This window comes from Pteropus medius, unplaced genomic scaffold, assembly GCF_902729225.1.
Source record: "Pteropus medius unplaced genomic scaffold, Ma_sr-lr_union100, whole genome shotgun sequence".
Lineage (NCBI taxonomy): Eukaryota > Metazoa > Chordata > Mammalia > Chiroptera > Pteropodidae > Pteropus > Pteropus medius.
The window spans coordinates 8,754,903-8,775,248 of NW_024344253.1; the positions used below are offsets into that span (position 1 = coordinate 8,754,903).

At 33.5% G+C, this 20,346-nt stretch overlaps 1 protein-coding gene across 1 annotated transcript; it reads right to left on the reverse strand.

The window, feature by feature from the left end:
* Positions 1-5,378: 5,378 nt before the first annotated feature.
* On the reverse strand, positions 5,379-7,336 carry GJE1 (gap junction protein epsilon 1). Its single transcript, XM_039869791.1, has 3 exons — positions 7,170-7,336; positions 6,298-6,480; positions 5,379-5,774 (listed from the first exon to the last, which is right to left on the reverse strand). The coding sequence occupies exons 1-3, from the start codon at positions 7,206-7,208 to the stop codon at positions 5,379-5,381; spliced, it is 618 nt and encodes a 205-aa protein (XP_039725725.1). The 5' UTR covers positions 7,209-7,336.
* Positions 7,337-20,346: the final 13,010 nt, after the last annotated feature.

Here is a 20,346-nt window from a genome sequence, read left to right on the forward strand (position 1 = left end):
AGTCTTTGACTTAACCACTACTACTTGACTTTAAGGTCTCTTTAGGCCTGTATATTCTCGTGTTTTGTCTTTTCTCCATTGCATCATCCTATGTCTGAAAACAAATGTTCTTTTTTCTGGTGAAAGCAGCACCTTTCTGTTATTTTCCTGATCTCTCCCTTCAGGAATGGAGGTTGCTCAAGGTCCCCTTCTCATTTGCATTCATTCTAGGAGGGAAAGGGCAAAATAGCAAAGTGAGCGAAATGGTTACAATTAGATTTTACTCCATTTGCCAACACAAGTTCTCTTCTTTCTGAGTTACTACCTTATAAAAGATTAGGTCTTCCAAACCACGAATGTGGTTTATTATTCTCCTTATTAAGAGCATCTTTAATTTCTTTCAGCATTGTTTTGTAGTTTTCATTGTACAAATCTAGAATATCTATTGCAAAATTTATCCTTATGTGTTTTATATTTTTGAATATTATTTCAAATGACATTTTAAAAATTTAAATTTCATCTTTATTACTTTACAGAAATATTAACCTTGATAAATTTATTTATTTTAGTAGCTTTTGTACATTCTTTAGAATTTTCTACGTATGTGATCAGGTCTGTGAGTAAAAATATTTCTTTTTCCAACCTGTATATCTTTTCTTTTTTTGACTTACAACATTCATTAAATAAATATACATTCAAAACATATATTTTTGTTTTTGTTTTGTCTTATTGACCTCCAGTTCAGTGTTAAACAGAAGTGGTAAAAGTTGACATCCTTTTTTCCGTTATTAAAGGAGAAATTGTTCATTCTTTCACTATTAAGTGGGATGTTTCCTCTACGTTTTCTTAGATTTTTTTTTATTACATTTACATAGTTTCCTTTTACAGTGAGAGGTTTTTTTTTTAACTTATTTCATCATAAACTGATATTAAATTTAATCAAATGCTTTTATCCGTTTCTATTGGAATGATTATGTGAGTTTTCTCCTTTATTCCATTAATCCAGTTGATTATATTAACTGGTTTTTGAATGTAAAAACAACCTTTCATTCTTGGAATAAACCCCTCCTGAACATGATGTATTATCTGTCTGTCTGTCTGTCTGTCTATCTGTTTATCTATCTATCTATCATCTGGATTACAATTGCTAATATATTTTTGCTAAAAAAATTGATATCAAGGTTTTTACATTAATTTTATTAAATGAAATGGCAGATATTCCCTCTTGATTCCTAAAAGAGATTGTGGAGTATTATTTCCTCCTTAAATATTTCATGGAATTTACCAGTCAGGCTATCTAGGCCAGACATTTTATATGTGAAAGGCTTTTGATTTTAAATTTAATTTCTTTAAAAGTTATAAGGATATTCATATTTTCTATTTATTGTTGAGTAAGTTTTTAGCAATGTGTGCTTTTCAAGGACTTTGTTCATTAAATTTAAATATCAAACTTATTGGCATAACATTATTTATGATGTTTCCTTGTAATCATTTAAATGTGAAGCCTCTTTTTTCATTTATGATATAGGTAATTTTCATTTTCTCCTGTATTATCTCAATCTGTCTAATAAGAAATTTATCAGTTTTACTAATCTTTTCAAAGAACCAGCTTTTTGTTTTGATTTTTTTCTATTATCTTTCAGTTTCCGATTTCAATCTTTTGTGCTCTTATTTTTATTTTCCTCCTATTTAATTTATATTCAAATTGTTTTTTATAATTTCTTAAGATAAAAAGTTTAAATCATTTTATAACTTTTTTCTAACATAATATTTAGAATTTCTAATAATATTCTGCAAGCACTCTTCTAGCAGCTTTCCACATATTTTGATAAATTATGTTTGCATTATCATTTGTTTAAAATGTTTTAAAATTTTCCATGTAATTTCTTCTTCGATTCATGGGTTAATAAAATTGTATTGCTAGTTTCTCAAATATTTGAGCATACTTCTGATGTTTTACTTTTATTAATTTATATTAATTCTGTTGTGAACAATATACTCTGTATGATTTTATTCCTTAATACTTTCTTATGTCCCACTAAATGGTCTCTCTTGGTAAATGTTTCACATGTACATAATATATATGTATGTATATGTATATTTGTTTAGTTCTGACATTCTTATTAATTTTTACTACATTTGCATTTTGGTTAGAAAGATCAGTTTTTATACTTTAAGTATAAATATTTGTATTTATACTTTATAGTTATATATAGCATTTATTATTCAGGAGTGTATAGCTGTGTGCTAACAATCCTGATATACTTACTAATGAAATGAAATCATAGAATAGTATGTCAGTAAGTCATTAAAAAGATTGTCCAAACTAACTTTTCGCCCTGTATCTTTTAACATAATAATATGTACTGTTTACTTAAAAGAAGCAGAAGTAAGCAGGGTTCCTTTGGTGGCTTAGAAATACCATCCTTTCACCTGTTAGTTGAGGAGATAGAATCCAGGGTGGCCAAGGAGGCTAGATTTTGCAAGGCAGACACTAGTGTAGGGGAGAGCTAAGAAGCACAAGAGCTCCAAAGATTTGCAAAGGGTCCTCACCTGAGTCCCATTCAGTGTAACATCTTAAACATCTTTCCTACTTGAAAAGACCTGCTTGAAAAGATTAAAAGGAATGACACCTAAGATTCACACAAGACTGAGAATAGTTGCTGTTCCCAATAGCCAGGGGTATATTCTGACAGTGTTCTAAAGTATGAATCAGAATAAGAATAAATCGAAATATTCATTAATGAATGGGCAATGGCATTAGGGGAAGTCTATTCTGGATTCTTTGAAGAAATGATCTTTGAGAAAAATCCTCAAAGGCAAATCAGGAGAATATCCTTTTGCCCTTTCTCTTATTTTGGTTGCAGCAAAGACTTGCTTCCTGTAGCTACAACAATTTTTGTTGCAACCATTAGAGCAAAACACTGAATGATTGTGTCCCCTAAAATTGATATTTTGAAATCCTGACTCATAATGTGATAATATTAGGAGGTGGAACCTTTGGGAGGTGATTAAATCATAAAGGTGGAGCCCTTATGAATGAGATTAGTGTTCTTATAAAAAGATTCCCAGAGAGCACTCTCACCTTCTTTCTACCATGTGAGGATAAATGACAAGTCTGTAACCCAGAAGAGAGTTCTCACCAGAACCTGACCATGCTGGCTGGCACCCTGATCTCAGAGTTCCAGCCTCAAGAACTATGAGAATAAATTTCTTCCATTTATAATCCACCCAGTATAGGTATTTTGTTATAGCAACCCAAATGCACTAAGAAAATGAGTCTACCAGTTTGAGGATGAAACTTAAGATTGTGAGAATGCTGGAAGAACATTTATGAAACACTCAAGGGGCATCTGATCAAGCACTCAGGCTTTGCTTTATTAGAGGAAAATTAGTCCTTCAGTGAGGGCTGTGCTTGGACCACCTAACCAAGCTTAAAGGAAAGCACAAAAGATTAATTGTTTCCAAGTAACTTAACTGTGCCCCAGAATAAAGTTTGTAGGGAGGTAAAGCTCCCCAAATTCAAAAGAGTGCATGGTTTATCTCGGGAGGCCTGCTTGCATAAAAAGGAAAAGGCTGGTTCTGTGGAATTCCAGGAAGAAGAAGATTAAGTATAGATAAAGGGAGTGTCAAAGGAAGTGTCAAAGGAAGTGTCGATTGTACATTGATCTTCAGGATGTTACTTTAATTATGTTATCTTGGGATACCAAAAGGAACAGATTATGTATAAAAAGAAGGATAAGAAATAAACTCGGGGAGACAGTTGTGAGATCTGTTCTCCCTCCTGCACCTTGTCCGTCTTCTCTTTTTTCTCAGTCCCCGCTCCCCCATTCAGGTACCCGGTTTGACTTGGTCGGCTGGCTTCCGACAAAAGTTTAAGAATATTTATGAGAAAACAAAAATATCTAGCATCCAACAAAGTAAAACACACAAAGCCTGGCATCCAATCAAAATTACCAGGCTTCCAAAGGTACAGGAGAAATATGACCCACGATGAAGATGTATATGTACGTGAGAGGGTTTTTGAGAGTAGACCACCCAGGGAGAAGGCAATAAAAGGTGCATTATCTTTATAGAATTTAAAAATAAGAATAAAATGGACTAAACATTGTTGTTTATTAGCACTAAGGGCCAGTGATTCTAAAAAATGATAGTGAATAAATACATCTTCCCTCATGGTGGGCTACCTTCCTGGCGCGCCACTGAACCACCAACTAGAACATGATTTCATAAACGTAAATCTTAGTTATCTTTATATATGAATTCTTAATGCAAAACATGGTAAATAATACTCAGCTGCTATTTGTTGAAAGAAGGTACGTTGGATTTTCTCCTGTGCATTCATGTGGAGAAAGTCTTAATGATTTAAAAATCCTAAATCTAGAAATTTATGAACAAACATAGGCTCGAAGAAAAATTGAAAGCCTCAATATTAACTGACTGTACTTATTTCCCTAATAAGGCACCAGTACAAGGCAGTCATACATAAAGATTTTAAATGACATCAAATGAAGATCATCATTGGTATGGCAGACAGATAAAAAAAATGCACTGAATTGGTATAAAATTGTCTTTGAAATAAATTTATAGCTATTTAGAAAGCCTAACAATATAAATATAAATTTCCATTTTAATAATCTTGAAGGTAGAATCTCTAGTTATAGGATATCTATGAGCACAGAGGCTTTTAATTTTAACAAGAAAGAAAACCTTGCATAATATTTTTTATAGCATTTTTTATTTATTTGATGGCTATATTACCATATCATTTAATATTAAAAGTTTTAAGAAAACAGTAGAGTATAATATTAAAAATTTAATTGCTCCATTTCTTCAAGTTAGTGATCAAACTATAGAATGACTCTTTTAATAATTAATTTACAACTTTTGTGCTTAAGTTATACTTTAAATGGCTGCAAATATAATTGCATCCTCAAAATTTAAGCTACATGGTTCAGCAGAAAGGGCAACGGCTTTATAGTTAAGAGAGTGAATTCTTGTTTGGTTTTGTGACTTTGGGCTCATATATTAACCTCTCTGAGCCTCAATTTTCCACCCTGTATAAAAGAGATAATAAAAATTTCTTTGGTCACAAAATACTGTGACCAGTTAGGATGTAGTATGTGATTGATTAAGTAATCTATAAAAGTATTATTAAACATAAGTAAACATTAATTCTATGTTTAATTAATTCTATTATTTTCTAATGCATGATGAAATTAAAATAGAATGAAATGTTTATTCGAGAATATTTTATATTAGACATAAATTTCAGACACACAGGTAAATTTAAATAATAGATATTTCTGTTTGAAGCTGAGATACTCACTGAATAAGATGAAACTAAATAAAAATGATTGATAAATAACTGGCATGACAGTGGGTAATCAACCTTTTGGTCACTGCTTCATTAGAAAGCATAACCTTCTAAGTATGATCTCAAAAACTTCAGCAACACATAATACCATTGTAATTACAGTAAATGTATACATTGCAATGAGAAAAATGGTCTTCTCAAAGTGTTCCGGCACCATGCATTTTATAATAGTAAATTTTTGCCCAAGAGATCCAGCGTCACACAGGTAGAGAGGCTTTACTTGGAAACCAAAGAGGTGAATCTGAAGCCAAAATGCTATCACCTCTAGACTAATTCTTAATAGAACGGAGAGAAAATAAATCACAGTGTAGATGGGTTTTTGAAGAATGCATTCTTGATCGATGCTTTTACATGCAGCATAAAGATGAAAAGTAGCTCCAGGAAGCAGGACAATCACTAGTTGTAATGCCCAGAACACCTAAAGTATGTCAGAAATATCTTAGTCATATCAAGCAACATATAACCAAAAATATACTAAAAAAAAAGTCACTGATTTTCAACAGAGGCTAACTTTAAAAAAATTTAAGTTTTATAAGTCTTAAAAGTAATAAAAATAATATAATGAAGGTAGTAATGTTGAACATATCTCATTTAGTTGTGACAATATGAAAATGTAGTCATATTTTATTATCATCACCTACCAATTATTAATGATGAAGAAGTGTTTTATTTTAGTAGCTAACAAATTTTTATTTTCTAATTTCAGAACTGGAGTACAATTCTAACATCAATAGATAATAGAATGCTGGAGTTGGAAGAAACTTTCGACTAACTCCAATTAATTTACCTGAAGTAAACAGCTAGTTAAAAAGAAAAAGTAATAATTCTAGAAACAATGCCTGTGAAGGTATTATTCATCTTATTATAGCATCATTGTACATTTAAAAAGAAAACTATTTTAAGTGGTAGAGTAAGTTTTATGTACACACAGGAAAACTTACTTGTGGAGTGATTGGCCTGAACTGGTTATAACAGAAGAGATTTATTTCTCTTTTGTCTGGATCACAGCTGAAGTGCAAAGCTTCATTTCCATAGACCGCAAAGCCTAACACTCCGAGAAAGAACATTCGAACAGATCCAAAGAAAAGGGTATGGAATTGACCGATCACGGTTGGAGGCTTTACCTGTTGTAGTTTTAGAAGAAAAAAAAAAAAAAAGTCTTTTGAAAATGAACGTTAAAGGAAGATATTTTAAATAATTGTTTCATTATTACATATTTTAAAATTTAAGACTCATGAAGTCTTGAGGCAAGAAAGAACCTTAGACATCATCAAGCCCCATATAAATCCTATATTATGAGACTTCTCACCTCTTTTCAGTCTGAAGATATGAAGTGCAACAGTCAAATAGAAACATGTAGCTAATCAAATGTATAACTTTGGAAATATGTATAAAGCGTTAAATTCAATTAATATCCCCTACCCCTGTAATCCTTTTGCAATAAAATCAAGGGAATCTTAGAATATCTAGAACCTCTTTTGGAAAATTAGATGACAAAGCCAATATTAAACTCATAGTATACACACTATCTTAACAACCAAATGTTATTTTTTTTTTAGCTGTCATTACAGTCTATTTTCTACTTCTTTATCAAATTGAGAGTGAACTACTTTAAAACTCATACAGCTAAAAGTACTTCCTGAATTATTTTAGCTATAGTTTTAAATTCAGAATATTTAGAAGTATATAATTAATATTTATCTTATTCTTCATATATAAAGAAACTTATTCATAAACACTCGTGCAAATCAGTCTAAAACACACAGACAGGACTCATATAATTTTTTGTTGTTGTTGTCCGTATAATACTTACACATCCTTCATAGAAGTTTTTGATGTAATTTAGAGACATGTCTCAGGAGACGTTATTTTGGCATCCCTGTAGGTTAATTCTTGACCCCCATTGCCAGCTTGCTTCTGCCAGAATCGAACTTACATTGTATCATGACTTTTACAGCAGAAAGCACTTATCACTGCAAATTTCTCTCCCCTCCTTTTCTGTCTTTTTTTTTTTTCCATAGATCTCTGGGGCCCCAGTCAACTTTCCTATCTCTGTCCCAAAACAAAACAAAAACAAAGAAACAAAAGCCGAGGGCATGTGGTCAATCTAATAATCCCTTGACTTACACTGTCAGCATAGCCAGCCAGACAGACAGGAGTGAGTGTCAGCAAAGCAAGAGGCCAGCCCAACAAGGGCTCCGAGCACTCAATACCTCTAAATTACCTGGAAAGTGCCTATATGTAAATCAGTGGACTCTTTAGCTTAGAGTTTTCTCCGAAATATCAAGTGATCTATTTTTTTCCTTCCATTTAGATGTGTCTGAAAAGATAAGTAAATGGGAAATATTCCTGATTCTTATTTACTTCCATGAAATAAATTAATTTCTAGGAAGTTTAAGAAATTAATAGTTATTACATTATTGAATATTAGCAATGGGTTGCTATATTTGCCTTTTGCCTGAATGCTTACCGCAGATATGGAAAAATCTGCAGTTAGATCTCTGTTTTAAGGAAAAAGATAGGGTACTGCTAACTGAGATGAGATTAGGATTTAGCACATATCATGTGAATAATCCCACTTTTCCTTTCTTTTGTCTTTTAATAGCTATGTCATTCCTTAGACATTGTTGTGGGTTCCAATGATCAGCAGGGGTAAAGACAGACAGACAAGAGCTGCCTTCAAACTGCTTAGAATGCCACACAGCCAATGGCAGATCAAGGCTGTTTTCTTCACTCACCTGCCTTTCTCGTCTTCATTTTGTTTGGGATCTGCAAAAGCTGTGACTCCAGACAACTTCATTGCTCTCCTCAGCCGGCGGAGAAGTGACTGCATAATACATGTAACTGTAATTAATGGGCAAGGGGCAGTGTCCTTATTGAATCAGAGTGTGGTACTGGACAGGAAAAAATAAAAATAAAAATGAGCAACATAGTGACTCCTCAGAGCTCAAGAGAAATTGGTGTATATTCTCATGTTCTCGAAAACAGAAACCCAAGTTGACTATGTCTTGATTCCTTTGCAGAGGCATTGAAAAGTCCAATAATTCACATGAGAGGAATTCTACTTTAACTTTTACCATTGTACAGTAAAGCATTTTATTTGGACAAATATATACTACTGTCAGACATATAAAAAATATCAGTCGTCCTGTGTTCTTTCAGAGATGAACAAAATAGACTTAATTGCAATTGCATATGTAGAAGAGAAAACTGCAGCATTATTTGCATTGTTGGGATCTATGGGGGGCCAAATAAATTATACTGGTCTTCCCCTTACAAGTTATGATCCAACTAAGTCATAAGACAAAGGAATGTGGCAGATAGAGGCCTGACTTATCTCTTTAGGAAAGTGTGATTCTTAGATACAATGCAAGCCTGGTCAATACCATATCACGGCCACTTTTCCTGCATGGAGTGCCTCCTTCCCTCTATAAGATTTATCCACAAGAGAAGCAGAGTAGAACTGCTATTCTCTGTGGGCAATTTGCTCTCAAGAGAATAGAGCTAAGAAATAAATGATGTATGCCCACTTTTACCTTCCAAATGTAAGGTAAACTCACCAAAGATAGCAGTTGTAATGAGGCTAGCCTCACATGGATAGCCATTGGTAAGGCTGTTAATTAGAGTGACAACCTGATCTTCTTTAGGTGCTAACAGTTGCAGGGTTCCAAAAGCAGAAAAAGAGGGCAATCCCCCATATGCAAAGCATTATTTACTCCTCTACTTGCTTCATATTTGCTAATGTTACATTAGACAAAGCAAGTTACAGTGTCAGCCCAGATTCAAGCAATAGATTCTGCTTCTTGAGGGATCTGCAGTCATATGTAAGGATTTGGGTACAGGACTAAAAAATTTTGTAGCTAATTTTATATTTTACCATAGTTTGCCTTCTGATCACATATATTCATATTTCTCCTACATGTCTTCGCACTTATCCAATGGTTGAAGTCCAAAGTTTCGTGATTTGCATCATGTGCAAATAGGGATGAGGCTCATGTGGCTTCCTATCGTCCAGAATCTAATGAAACGAAAAGAGAAGTTATCTTCCATAAAACATCAGTGTGCAATGGTGATACGGGGTAGAATGACACCAATAGACACTTCCACCCCGAAAGTGGAAGAGCAGGAAGCGCACTGGTGTCGCTGGTCCAAAGCAGTTCTGAAATCTTGCAGGAAAGATGCTGCTAGTTCTCCCTCCTCCAGAGGGAGGGCAATGCTCCTTGCCTAAGGCATAGTTCTAGGCCCCCGAGAGCTGTCTCTGTTCTATTGTACTCTACTGCTTAATGGAAGCAGTTCCCTGGTCTATGGTTGTCATCAACCTATGGCTCCATTCTCTGGGTTCCTGGCTAAAAATATCTTGCCTTTTTCATTAAAAAAAAAAAATTGGCTGTGTTTAAAACTGAATAGCTTCTTCAGACTGTTCCCTGTTAGAAGAAAGTTGGGGGACCAGAAGTCTTTTTTACAATTTGACCTATATCTGTCCCTTCTAATCCAAACTTGTAGTTCTTTTATTTGGAAAAAAAAAGTCATACCCACAATTGCTGTAAAGACATGCTTCTAATATATATATATATATATTTTATATATATATATAAAATACATATATATAATACATATTGCTATTTTTGGGTTAAGCTTCTCTGAGACCATGACTTTTAAAGAATTTTAGAAAATTTTTGTCTGAGATAGTCATTAGTCATGCTTTAAATATTCAAGGTCTTATGAAACAATGTTATAGCTATTCCATCGATTTAGTTTTTATCCTGAGACTGTGTCTTATATCAGAATGCTTCACTGGCTAGGGCCACTAAGAATAAATACATACATACATACATACATACATACATACATACATACATACATAAATAAGAATTTCCATGTAGCAAGTCTTGATCCCCCCATATTTTCCCAAAATTTTGCTTATAAACTTAAGTCTAGGTTCCTTTATTAGGTAATTTCTCTCTGTTTTTAATACCTTATCAAATGTAGCTAGGAGTATCCAACTGTTACTTTTAGTATCTCTCTGGATTGCTCCTTAGCCAAATCTAAAATTTCATTAGCACGTTTTTTATTTTTTTTTTGTCTTCTAAGATATTTCAGGTGACTGCTGTGCCAAATTTTTCCTGCTACATAATTAAGATCATCATATTCTCAGCCTGCTATGGTACTTACCTCACTGCTTGTCCAACCTTCACTAATATTTGCTCATTGCTTTTTCTGCCTTTAGTAATGGTTGTTCTGTTGCTTTTCTACCCTCTGCTTCCTGCCTGGTCCCAAAGCTGATGCCACATTTTTGATATAGTAGCACCTAACCCTTGGCATCTATTTCTGTTAAGATTTTTTTTTTTTTCACAGCAAGCTGCTCTCAAATTTAAGGGGCAAACAACCAGCATTTATTTAGCTCATGGTTTGGGTGGTTGTTTCTCCTGGTCTGGGCTGGCTCATTCGATCTCTGCTATGTTCTCACATGTATATGTATTCAGTTGGCAGGTTAACTGCAGGTGGATTATCTAGGATGACTTCACTGGCATGTTTTGGCTGGAATGATCACAGTGCCTAAGGCACATGTCTCTTGTCATTCTGGAGACCAGCCCAAGTTTCTTCCTGTGGTGGGGAATGCAGAGTTCCAAAAGCAGCAAGAGTAGAAAAATTCAAACATACAAGTGTTTTTCAAGCCTCTACTTGTTTCATGGTCATTAATATCCCATGGGCCAAAGCAACTCTCCCAGCAAACCTGGATTCCAGTTCTTAATAGGAAGTTCTAGAGTCACATTCAAATGACATGGATATGGAAAAGTGAAGAATTTGTAGTGATTTTACAATCTACCACATGACTGGGGGCATTAACTGAGTAAACCTAATATTCAAGAATCTTGCCTGCTTCAAAATGGAATTGGGGACTCATTCATGTATGTTTTCTTACTAAAGAAGCCTAGACTCAATAAATGAGAACTACAGTTTGAAGTCATGCCTGTATGCTGTTACATTGAGTCCCCATGAGAAGGGCTAGAGCAGATGGGGGAAAAAATAAAAATACACTCTCCTACAATAAAAAATCTAATAATAATGTATTATGCCTATTGAATGGTTTCTATTTGCTAATAGTGTTTTTTAAAAAACCTATCTCCCTGAATTCTTACAACTCCACGAAGTATATACTCTTATGGGTATATTTTGCAGATGAAGTTTAGAGGGTTTAAGTACTTTATCCAAAATTACAGTTAGTAAGTGGCAAAACCAGGTAGTGACAGTAAATGAATTGCTTATTATTAACTGGTAGGCTATATAGAACATGTGATAATGTTGTTAGGGTGATTGCTAGGACCCTGAAACATCGGAAATTAAGGGGATAAGCTCAGACTTTCTTTTCTTTTCCTGTCAAGAGCTCAGGGCATTATTAGGGTATATAATAGCTGGTGAGTGCTGCAGAGCTTGGCCCTTATCCCATGCTCCTGGCCAGATTTCACTGTGAAGAGAAAAGGCCAAGCAGAGAACTAACCAAATTTATGTGCCAGGGGAGTGCTTGAGAAACATGAAAGACTTCACAGAAATGAATTCAGCTAATATTTCTTTCTTATTTGGCATCAGTGTGAGGAGAAATGAGGACATGGTATCTAAGATCATGAGCTCTGGAATGAGAAAAACTATGTTTGAACCCTGGTTTTACCACTTGGCTTGATTAGAGATTTCAAGAAAATTATTTACCATCTCTCCAACTGAGGCTGACAAGAGAATTTGCCTCATAAGGTTGTTGTATGTGGATTATTAAAACAATTGGGGGAGCACTCCTCCTGTCTTTAATGAGAGCCTGAACCATCTATTATTTTCTATTAATTTTCTCTCTTATGTAGACCACAGAAAATTAACGAATTAATAATCTTTTTTAAGCAAGGAAGAGTTACTATTTTCTTCAGTGTCAAGAACCTTCATGTTGGCCAGAATATGAACATTTGAAGAAGAGATGAATAACATGCACAAATCCCATGTCTTTTTATGATGTCTCTTCTCTGTCTCTCCCTATCTCTATTTAATCTTTTTGGGAGGGGGCAACTCTTCCTTTAGAGTTTATTATAATGCCAAGACATGGACTTCTCAACAAAGACCAATGGTGTTGAAACTCAGAGAGGCTTTGAGTAAATTTAATCATTAAAACTCATCTCTGTTTTCCCAGCCCTAAAGATTTAAGAAATGACTGGACACATCCATCAATTTTCTAAGTAAAGGGCCTAACATTGGTAGCAACCATGTCAGTTTTCTTGCTCAAACTTGCTAAAAGCCTTTAACTTCAAATAGAGTGAAGGCAAGCTCAGATCTACCACCACTACTACTAACACACACATACACATACACACACACACGAATTGCTGATATTTATTGATCGCTACCATTTTCTAGGCACGTATAATCTTTTGACAGATATTCTGGTGTCCTAAAATTTCTGAGGTTAAAAACATTTAAGATCTGAGTGCTTTCATCCAGGAAGGGGATAAATCTCTAATTTCATGAAGACAGGATTGAATGAAATAAAAGTATAGAAAAGCACTGCTCATGATGGCTAGCACATGAAAATCAGCCTATAATGTTATTTATTATTACTGCTTACAATCTGCTCTAATTAGTACTTTAAAATCTAGTTACATGCATTGCTTTAGAGTTATGCTTTTCTATGTGTTTGTTCTTATTCACTCATTTTTTTTATTCACTCAAGAAATATTGAGCACCTACAGTACTTGCTGCTGTATAAGGCATTGGTAATGTGTGAGAATAATTTAGCCCCTGCCTTCATGGGGCTTTCATAAGAGCACGTGTGTGTGTGTGTGTGTGTGTGTGTGTGTGTGTGTCTTGTGCATGTGTGTATGTGTATATTTATATATGTATATGATTGACATTTATATTGCTGAGAATTTGCTTAAAATGAGGATGATTCATATTTAATCCTTCAGAGTTCGGTCACAAACTTGGCTTATTTTACATCTTGCAAAAAAGGAAAAATGGTCTTTTTGTAAGTTTCCTATCTAACAGCCTTTGACTTTCAGAATTTTGCATTATGTTACAGTAATTTACCTTTCTTTTTTTTTTCATGAAATATCCAATGACTATTGAATGAGATGGAATAGAGGTCAATTTAGGTATTCACAATAGTACGTTTCACAGAAGGACAGCTGAGATAAGGCAATCTGGATAGCTGCCTGAATTCATAAATCACAATCTTTAACCAATTCACATCTCATTGAAATCTCTGACCCGCCAAAATTGGGTTTGTCTTTCTGCATGAATAATTTATATTTTCTGGAATGGAACTGGGGATGGCCTAGAAGAAAGGGTCAATAACCAATGATGTTATTTTAGGCAAATGATTTAACCTTCTGGGTTGCATTTCCATTTCTCCAAAAGGAATAGACTGGATTCTACAATCTGTAAATAATTTCACAATTCTATGGTTTTATGATTCTTAGTCTTATAGCTATACTGGGAGCTATTGTACTAGCTCTGACATTTATTCTTAGTAATTTGTATTGTGCCAGCAATTGCTTGAACTAATGGTAAAATCGAAGGCCTCATTTTCTTTCATCAATGAGTTTTTCTTTCAAATATTTCTAAACCATATCATTTCTAGTTATAGAAAACATATGCCTTATTTCTTTTTCAGATACTCCATCCATATAGCCAAGCTCTCTAGGAGAACACAGCCTATAAATCCAGAGGACTTGAGTTTGTGTCTTTTTCTACCATTACTTGTTATTTAAGCATTCTGTGTTAACTCTCTGACTTTTAGCTTTTCCATTTGTAAAATGTGGCAAATTATTCTGACATAATAGAGATATTGTAATTAAATAAGAATATATGAGATAATATCTAGCACAGCACCTGATAAATAGTTGGTTTCTCAATAAAATGATTTTTGCTCTTGTTATGGAGACTAGACTAATTCTATCAAGCTTGAGAGGAAGTATACCAAATAGGTAAAAACTTGGGTTCTTGAATCAGCAACCAGATTTGAATCATAGCTTGTTATGAAAATGCTTTTGGAAAATTACCTAATAACTCTAAGCCTCAGTTTTGTCATCAGCTTGGAATTTGTTGAGCTCTGTAGATCTGTTTTCAACAAATTTGGGGAAAAAAATCAGCCATTATTTCTTCAAATATTTTTTCTTTCCCCTTTCCTTTTTATTCTGGGACTCCAATTGCATATTTAATAGACTGCTTGATGTGGCCCCCAAAGTACCTGATTCTCTCTATAAATGTTTTTTCTCACTGTGTTTCATTGTGAATAATTATTATGCTGATTTTACTGATCTTTTCTTCTACAGGATCTCATTGGAAGTTAATTCTATGCAGGGCATTTTTCATTTCTGATATTTTAATCTCTAGGTCAGGGATCAGTGAACTATTGCCCGTGAATCAGATATCTTTTTTGTAAAATACAGATTTATTACAGCATGGTCACGCTCATTTATTTATGTATTGTCTATGATTGCTTTTGTGCTGCAAGATCAAAGTTTAATAGTTGCAATGGAAATCATATGGCCTTAAAATATTTACTATCTGACCGTTTAAGGAAAAATTAGTCAAACTTTCTAGAACCAGAATTTGGGTCTTTTAAAAAATCTTCCATTTCTCTAATCAGATGTTAATATTTTCCTCTACCCTTTTAAAGTTAATTGGAACATATTTTAACAGCTGTTTAATGTCTGTGTTTTCTAGTTCCATCATTTCTGTCATTTTGTCTCCATTTTTCTTCTCATTATGGGTTATATTTTTCTGTGTTTTATATACCAGGTTATTTTTAATCAAATGCCTGGCTTTTTGTTGGTTGCTGTATTTTATTGTCTCTCAATCATGTTCAAATTTGCTCTGGCATGCAGGTAGGTTACAGAAATCATTGGATACCTTTGAGTCTTGATTTAAATATTCTTAAGGTGGGTTTAGATTCACTTGTGGTATAGAGCAAATATAAGCTCACAACTAGAGTAATATGCTCCTGAATATTCTACAGGGCACACATTGCATTACAAGGTCTTTCCACTCTTGCAGTGTAGACGCAAACTACTTTCAGCCCAGTTTGTACTGCAAATCTTTATGAGTGTTTTCCTTCTCTGGCCCTGGGAGGTTGGTCTCATCATGAGCTGATCAGTACTCAGTCAAAGCCTCAAGTGGACCCCTTGCAGATCTCTCAAGTTCTCTCTGTTTGGCTCTCACTTCTTTGATACCTTGCCCATCAAATTTTAGCCTTCTTGGCCTCCTTAAACACTGATCTCTGGTTCTTCAAATAAGTGAGGCCACTGGACTCAATTAAGGTTTCCATTTCCTGAACAGTAGCCGGAAAGTTACCTTTAGGCAATAAGCTCAGTGTAATCAGGCTTGAATGGTCTGTTTTCCTCTTCTCAGTGGTTACAGTCCTGTTTCCCAATGGCTGCTTGTTTTCCAATGGTGTCTCATGTTTTACAATGATAGTTACACTTTTGGATTCAGTTTTCTAGTTTTTGAATGCAGAAAGCAGAAAGAACAACCAATCCTCATTTCTTCATTTCTATCAGAACACAAAAGCCTTTTTAACTGATTTCTGGGTCTCAGCAACATTCTGAAGTTAAGATCATGTGACCTCTGGATAAATATAGTGTCAGTTTTGCAATACTTGGAATACAGTAGACTTTACTTTATACTTAAAATTAAGTCGATGGAGTTCCCTAAGCATCAAGTAGTATGTAGTCAGGCCATGTAGATAGTTTAGCAAAGTTCTTATGCTTAAGGAGTCTGAAACCCTTCAAGTTCTATGACTTAGTTGCACGATAGTGGATATGTGTATATATATATATATATATATATATATATATATATATATATACACACATATATATATATAGTGGATGTATATATATATATATATATATATATATATATATATATGTATATATATATATATATATACACATGTATATATATATATATATTTTCCTGGATTTCAATTTCTCATCTGTAATATAAAAATAATAATAATAATACCCACTTTGTAAAGTTGCTATTAGGATTAAATAAGATAGATTTGATAAAGTATTTAACATAGTACCTAGCACTGTAAGAACCAAATTAGTGTAAAAGATTATTATATTGTTGCTGTTGATGTGGCTCTTATTGAGAAGTTGGTCATTTGTTGCACTGAAGATGAATCTATGAATCTTTAAGTGTCCACCATGATAGAGTCCTTGGCAATTCTTTATGCTTTATGTTTTGGATGAAAACAGACCAGTTTACTTGGCCACAACTAACTAGACCAGCCCTTAGAGCACCAGCCAAAGCTTTCTAGGAATAAGCTTCATACAAAAGGGCATGCCTAATGAGATGTTCTTATTTAGATGGGGGTAGCAACCACATTGCAGGTGTTTCTTCATCTGTTCAGTTCTGCCTTCCTCATTTCCTTATAGGGGCAACTCCTGAGAACACTCTTTATTAAACCTCCAGCACACATGTCATCATCTCAGAATCTATTCCTATGGACCCAATCTAAGACTTTGGAGAGCATGAATGTGAGACATACACAAGTGAGAGAATGTTATATTTTGAATACAGATAATCCATTGCTTTGGCTGTTTCTGAGAACTGACATAGGTCTCTGAATTGGAAGTATAGAGATCAAAAGTTGTACAACTGCTAAGATAGTTTCCTATGCCTCTCTTCCTTGCAATTCCTAACCACAATCTCTGCCACTCAAATGAATCTGGAAATGTTTTATCTTTAAAAAAAAAATCTTTATAATACATGTGTTTCTGCATAGAAGTCTGCTGCACATGAGCTTAAAGACAAAGAAAGGAAATGGGGAAAGTATAGAGAGAGGCAATGGTTTGACCAACTACCTCAGTCCTTTCTGAAGTTAAAAAAAGGGAATAGCTCAAGGCAGCTGAAGTGTTCATCCTTCAGATATGCCAGAAGATGGACTATTTCTTGGTTCTCAGATTCACATTAAGTTCCCCAAAGTTTCTAAGCTTCCCGACTCTTTTTAAATAATTCACATGTATCTTTGGATATGGACATTTCTCCTAAAAGCAATTCCTAGATTTTATCCAGGAATAAATAAATACCCTGAAGGGATATTAGGGTAATTTTTCAGTTAACAGATTCTTTCAATATAAAACAATCTGTATCATATAAATCTGATTTTGGAGGACTCTTATCAGAAATTATCACAAATTGCCATTAGCAAATGAGAAACTTAGGTATTAAGGTTGGCTACGTGAACATGATTAATATTCTTAGTAACAACTTAGTGGTGACTACAAATATGAGTATATTAGCATATACCTTTCAACATGCTCAAGTTTTCAGGTTATTTCAAATTACTTCAATACCAAAGAAGTAGTTAAAATTAAGAAACTATAACTGGATCCTCTAGATTTATTGGTTGGAACATTATACTCATCTTTCTGAAAAATACTGAATGGTTAAATTTTTGATTGCCCAGTTTTATTTATTTATTTCTTGTGACTCAAGTATCTGTAGGGAGGTAAACATCTGACAGTCAATTGTTTCTGTGAAATTATTTGCTACAGTGTCAAACTCAGATGTTCTTGCTTAATACTACTCCTCTATCAGTGCGTACCCCTGACTTCACTCCAATTTTCATCAATATAAGTTCTATAAGTCAGCAATTTGTTGTCATTTTTCAACATTGGATATAATGACAAATTGTAAATGCTTTTGTTGCAGGCTTTAGCATGGAGAAAATTAATGATTATTTTATATTTGGCAAAGTGGTATATTTTACTTCTTAATTTCAGTATGAATTAAATCGTATTTTATATTATCAAAATATATAGCATTTCTTTAGTTTATTAAGTGCTTCTAGAATCAAACTTTAGTGTATATAATCAGTCTCAATATGCAAAAACTCCAGATTACTGAATTAAAACTCTGCTAAATTGCTTGGCTATCATTAGCACTTCTGTTCCTTATTCCCTTTGTGACATGTTACCAGGGAAGATTCATTGCTTTGAATAATAATAAGCCTGAGACAAATTTAGCTTTTGAAAGCTGATCAATGCTTTTTCCTGTTATGAAAATCTAATATATGAACCACCTTTGCTCCTTTTAACAAAGAAAATTTAATGTCCATTTTTCTATAAATTTCTACTTACTAAGTATTAAGATGTGCTAATTTATCTTTAAAATGTTAATATAGATCTCAAGATGCAAATGTCTTGGAGCTGGTAAAGTATAAAACCATATGTGAGATGATTATATTAATATGCTACTGACTATAATTATTTGAGTTATGAGTCATATGTACTAAAAATGTCAATATTCTCTGGTAGTTTTAGAAGGAATAATTTCTCCAGCTTTATACATTAGGAGTATATAATTTTCAAGGTGTAGTGTAAGGTCTTGTGACTGTCTAGTGACTTTTAGTGACCTTATCATGGCAAGTATTCTTGTACCCTACAATAAATGGAAACCAATTCCACTATTTGTTATTGAGATACAAATAATATAAGATGAATTTAAGTGCTGCAAGTCTCCAATAGCACTTTTTATCTATAAAATGTTTATAGGACTTCCTAACTTATTTTAGGTGAGGCGGCAGGTTTCTAATACTATCAATCATAATGTTAGAAGCTAAAATTTGTTAAAAGCAATTATGCTAACAGCAAAGGTAACAATTATAGAGTTATTTGGCTAATAGTAGATAAAATTTGCAGTAATAATAATAATCTGAAAGATGATTTTATGCTAATAGATTGGTTAAAATATGTATTTTTAACACTGAATTATGAATGGAAACTTGAATGAATAAGAAAATAAAATAATGTTTAATAAGACCTTGCTGAAAATTGCTTATCAGTTGTTAGATGACATAGGAGATCTTGTGAAAAAGCAAGCGCCTGATAGAATGAATTCCTTTGAGGTGGTAGACAGAAGAATTCGGAAAGCAATGGTACCACAGATATGATATGGAGACCTTCCACTGATTCTTGATATGTCAGAACTCAAGAGCATTAACAACCTACTGGGTTTCAGGACTATTAGTGGAAGTACGGTTTGAGGATGAATCTTTCATAAAATTTTCTAAAACTGGAATTCCTTAAAGACCTTTATCTCTGTTTAAATAAGACTTTAATAATTTTACACATCCCCTTACAGCCAAGTATTCTATGTACAGGTCCCTATAGTAATTGTGGGCTGAAGATATTGTTATTTTGTGTGTGTGTGTATGTATGTGTTTGGGTAGATAGATCTTTTTATGAGATTAAGAGGATGCAGAGAACAATGGGTATTGAAGTTCTTTTTTTGATTTAATAATTCTATTAAATCAAATTCAAGGTCTTTAGATAATTTTTCATGACCATTATCCCTATATCAAATTCCAAAAGATCTTAGTGTTTTAACTTGATACTTGTATGGACAAATATCTAATATGTGATAAGAACTTGAAAAAAGCTAATGTTCAGAGAAAGAAGAACAGTAATGCATTTCTGGTGATAAATTTCCCTCCTTTTCACTTTCACTACTTCTATACTAGTGTAGTTTAGGTTTGATATAATAGTTTTTCAATTTTCTTATTGCTATATTACCTGCTCAAAAACTTCTACACCCAATGCTCAGATAACTGTCTTATGAATAGCTTTGTTTCCCTCTTAAATCTTCTATTACTCTCCAAAATCTTAATGACCATAGACCACACACCCTAATTTAACATTTTGAGTATTCTACAGATTGGTCTTTTTCAGTCTGGTCTTCGATTCTTCTAGAAAAATCTACGTGTTAGCCACTATGGACTATCTCTTACATCTCAAATGTGCCTTATTTTTCCCCACACATGGATCCTTTGTATTTCCAAAAATGCCGTACTTTACCCTTCCAGTATACTCTTCATCTTCCCCATTAAAATCCTATTTGTTTTTCAGGCTAAATTTAAATTTCTTATGTCTCTGATCCCATCTCTGATCAACTGAGCTAACAACAAACTTTTCTCTTTCAATTTTTAGAATGTTTGATAA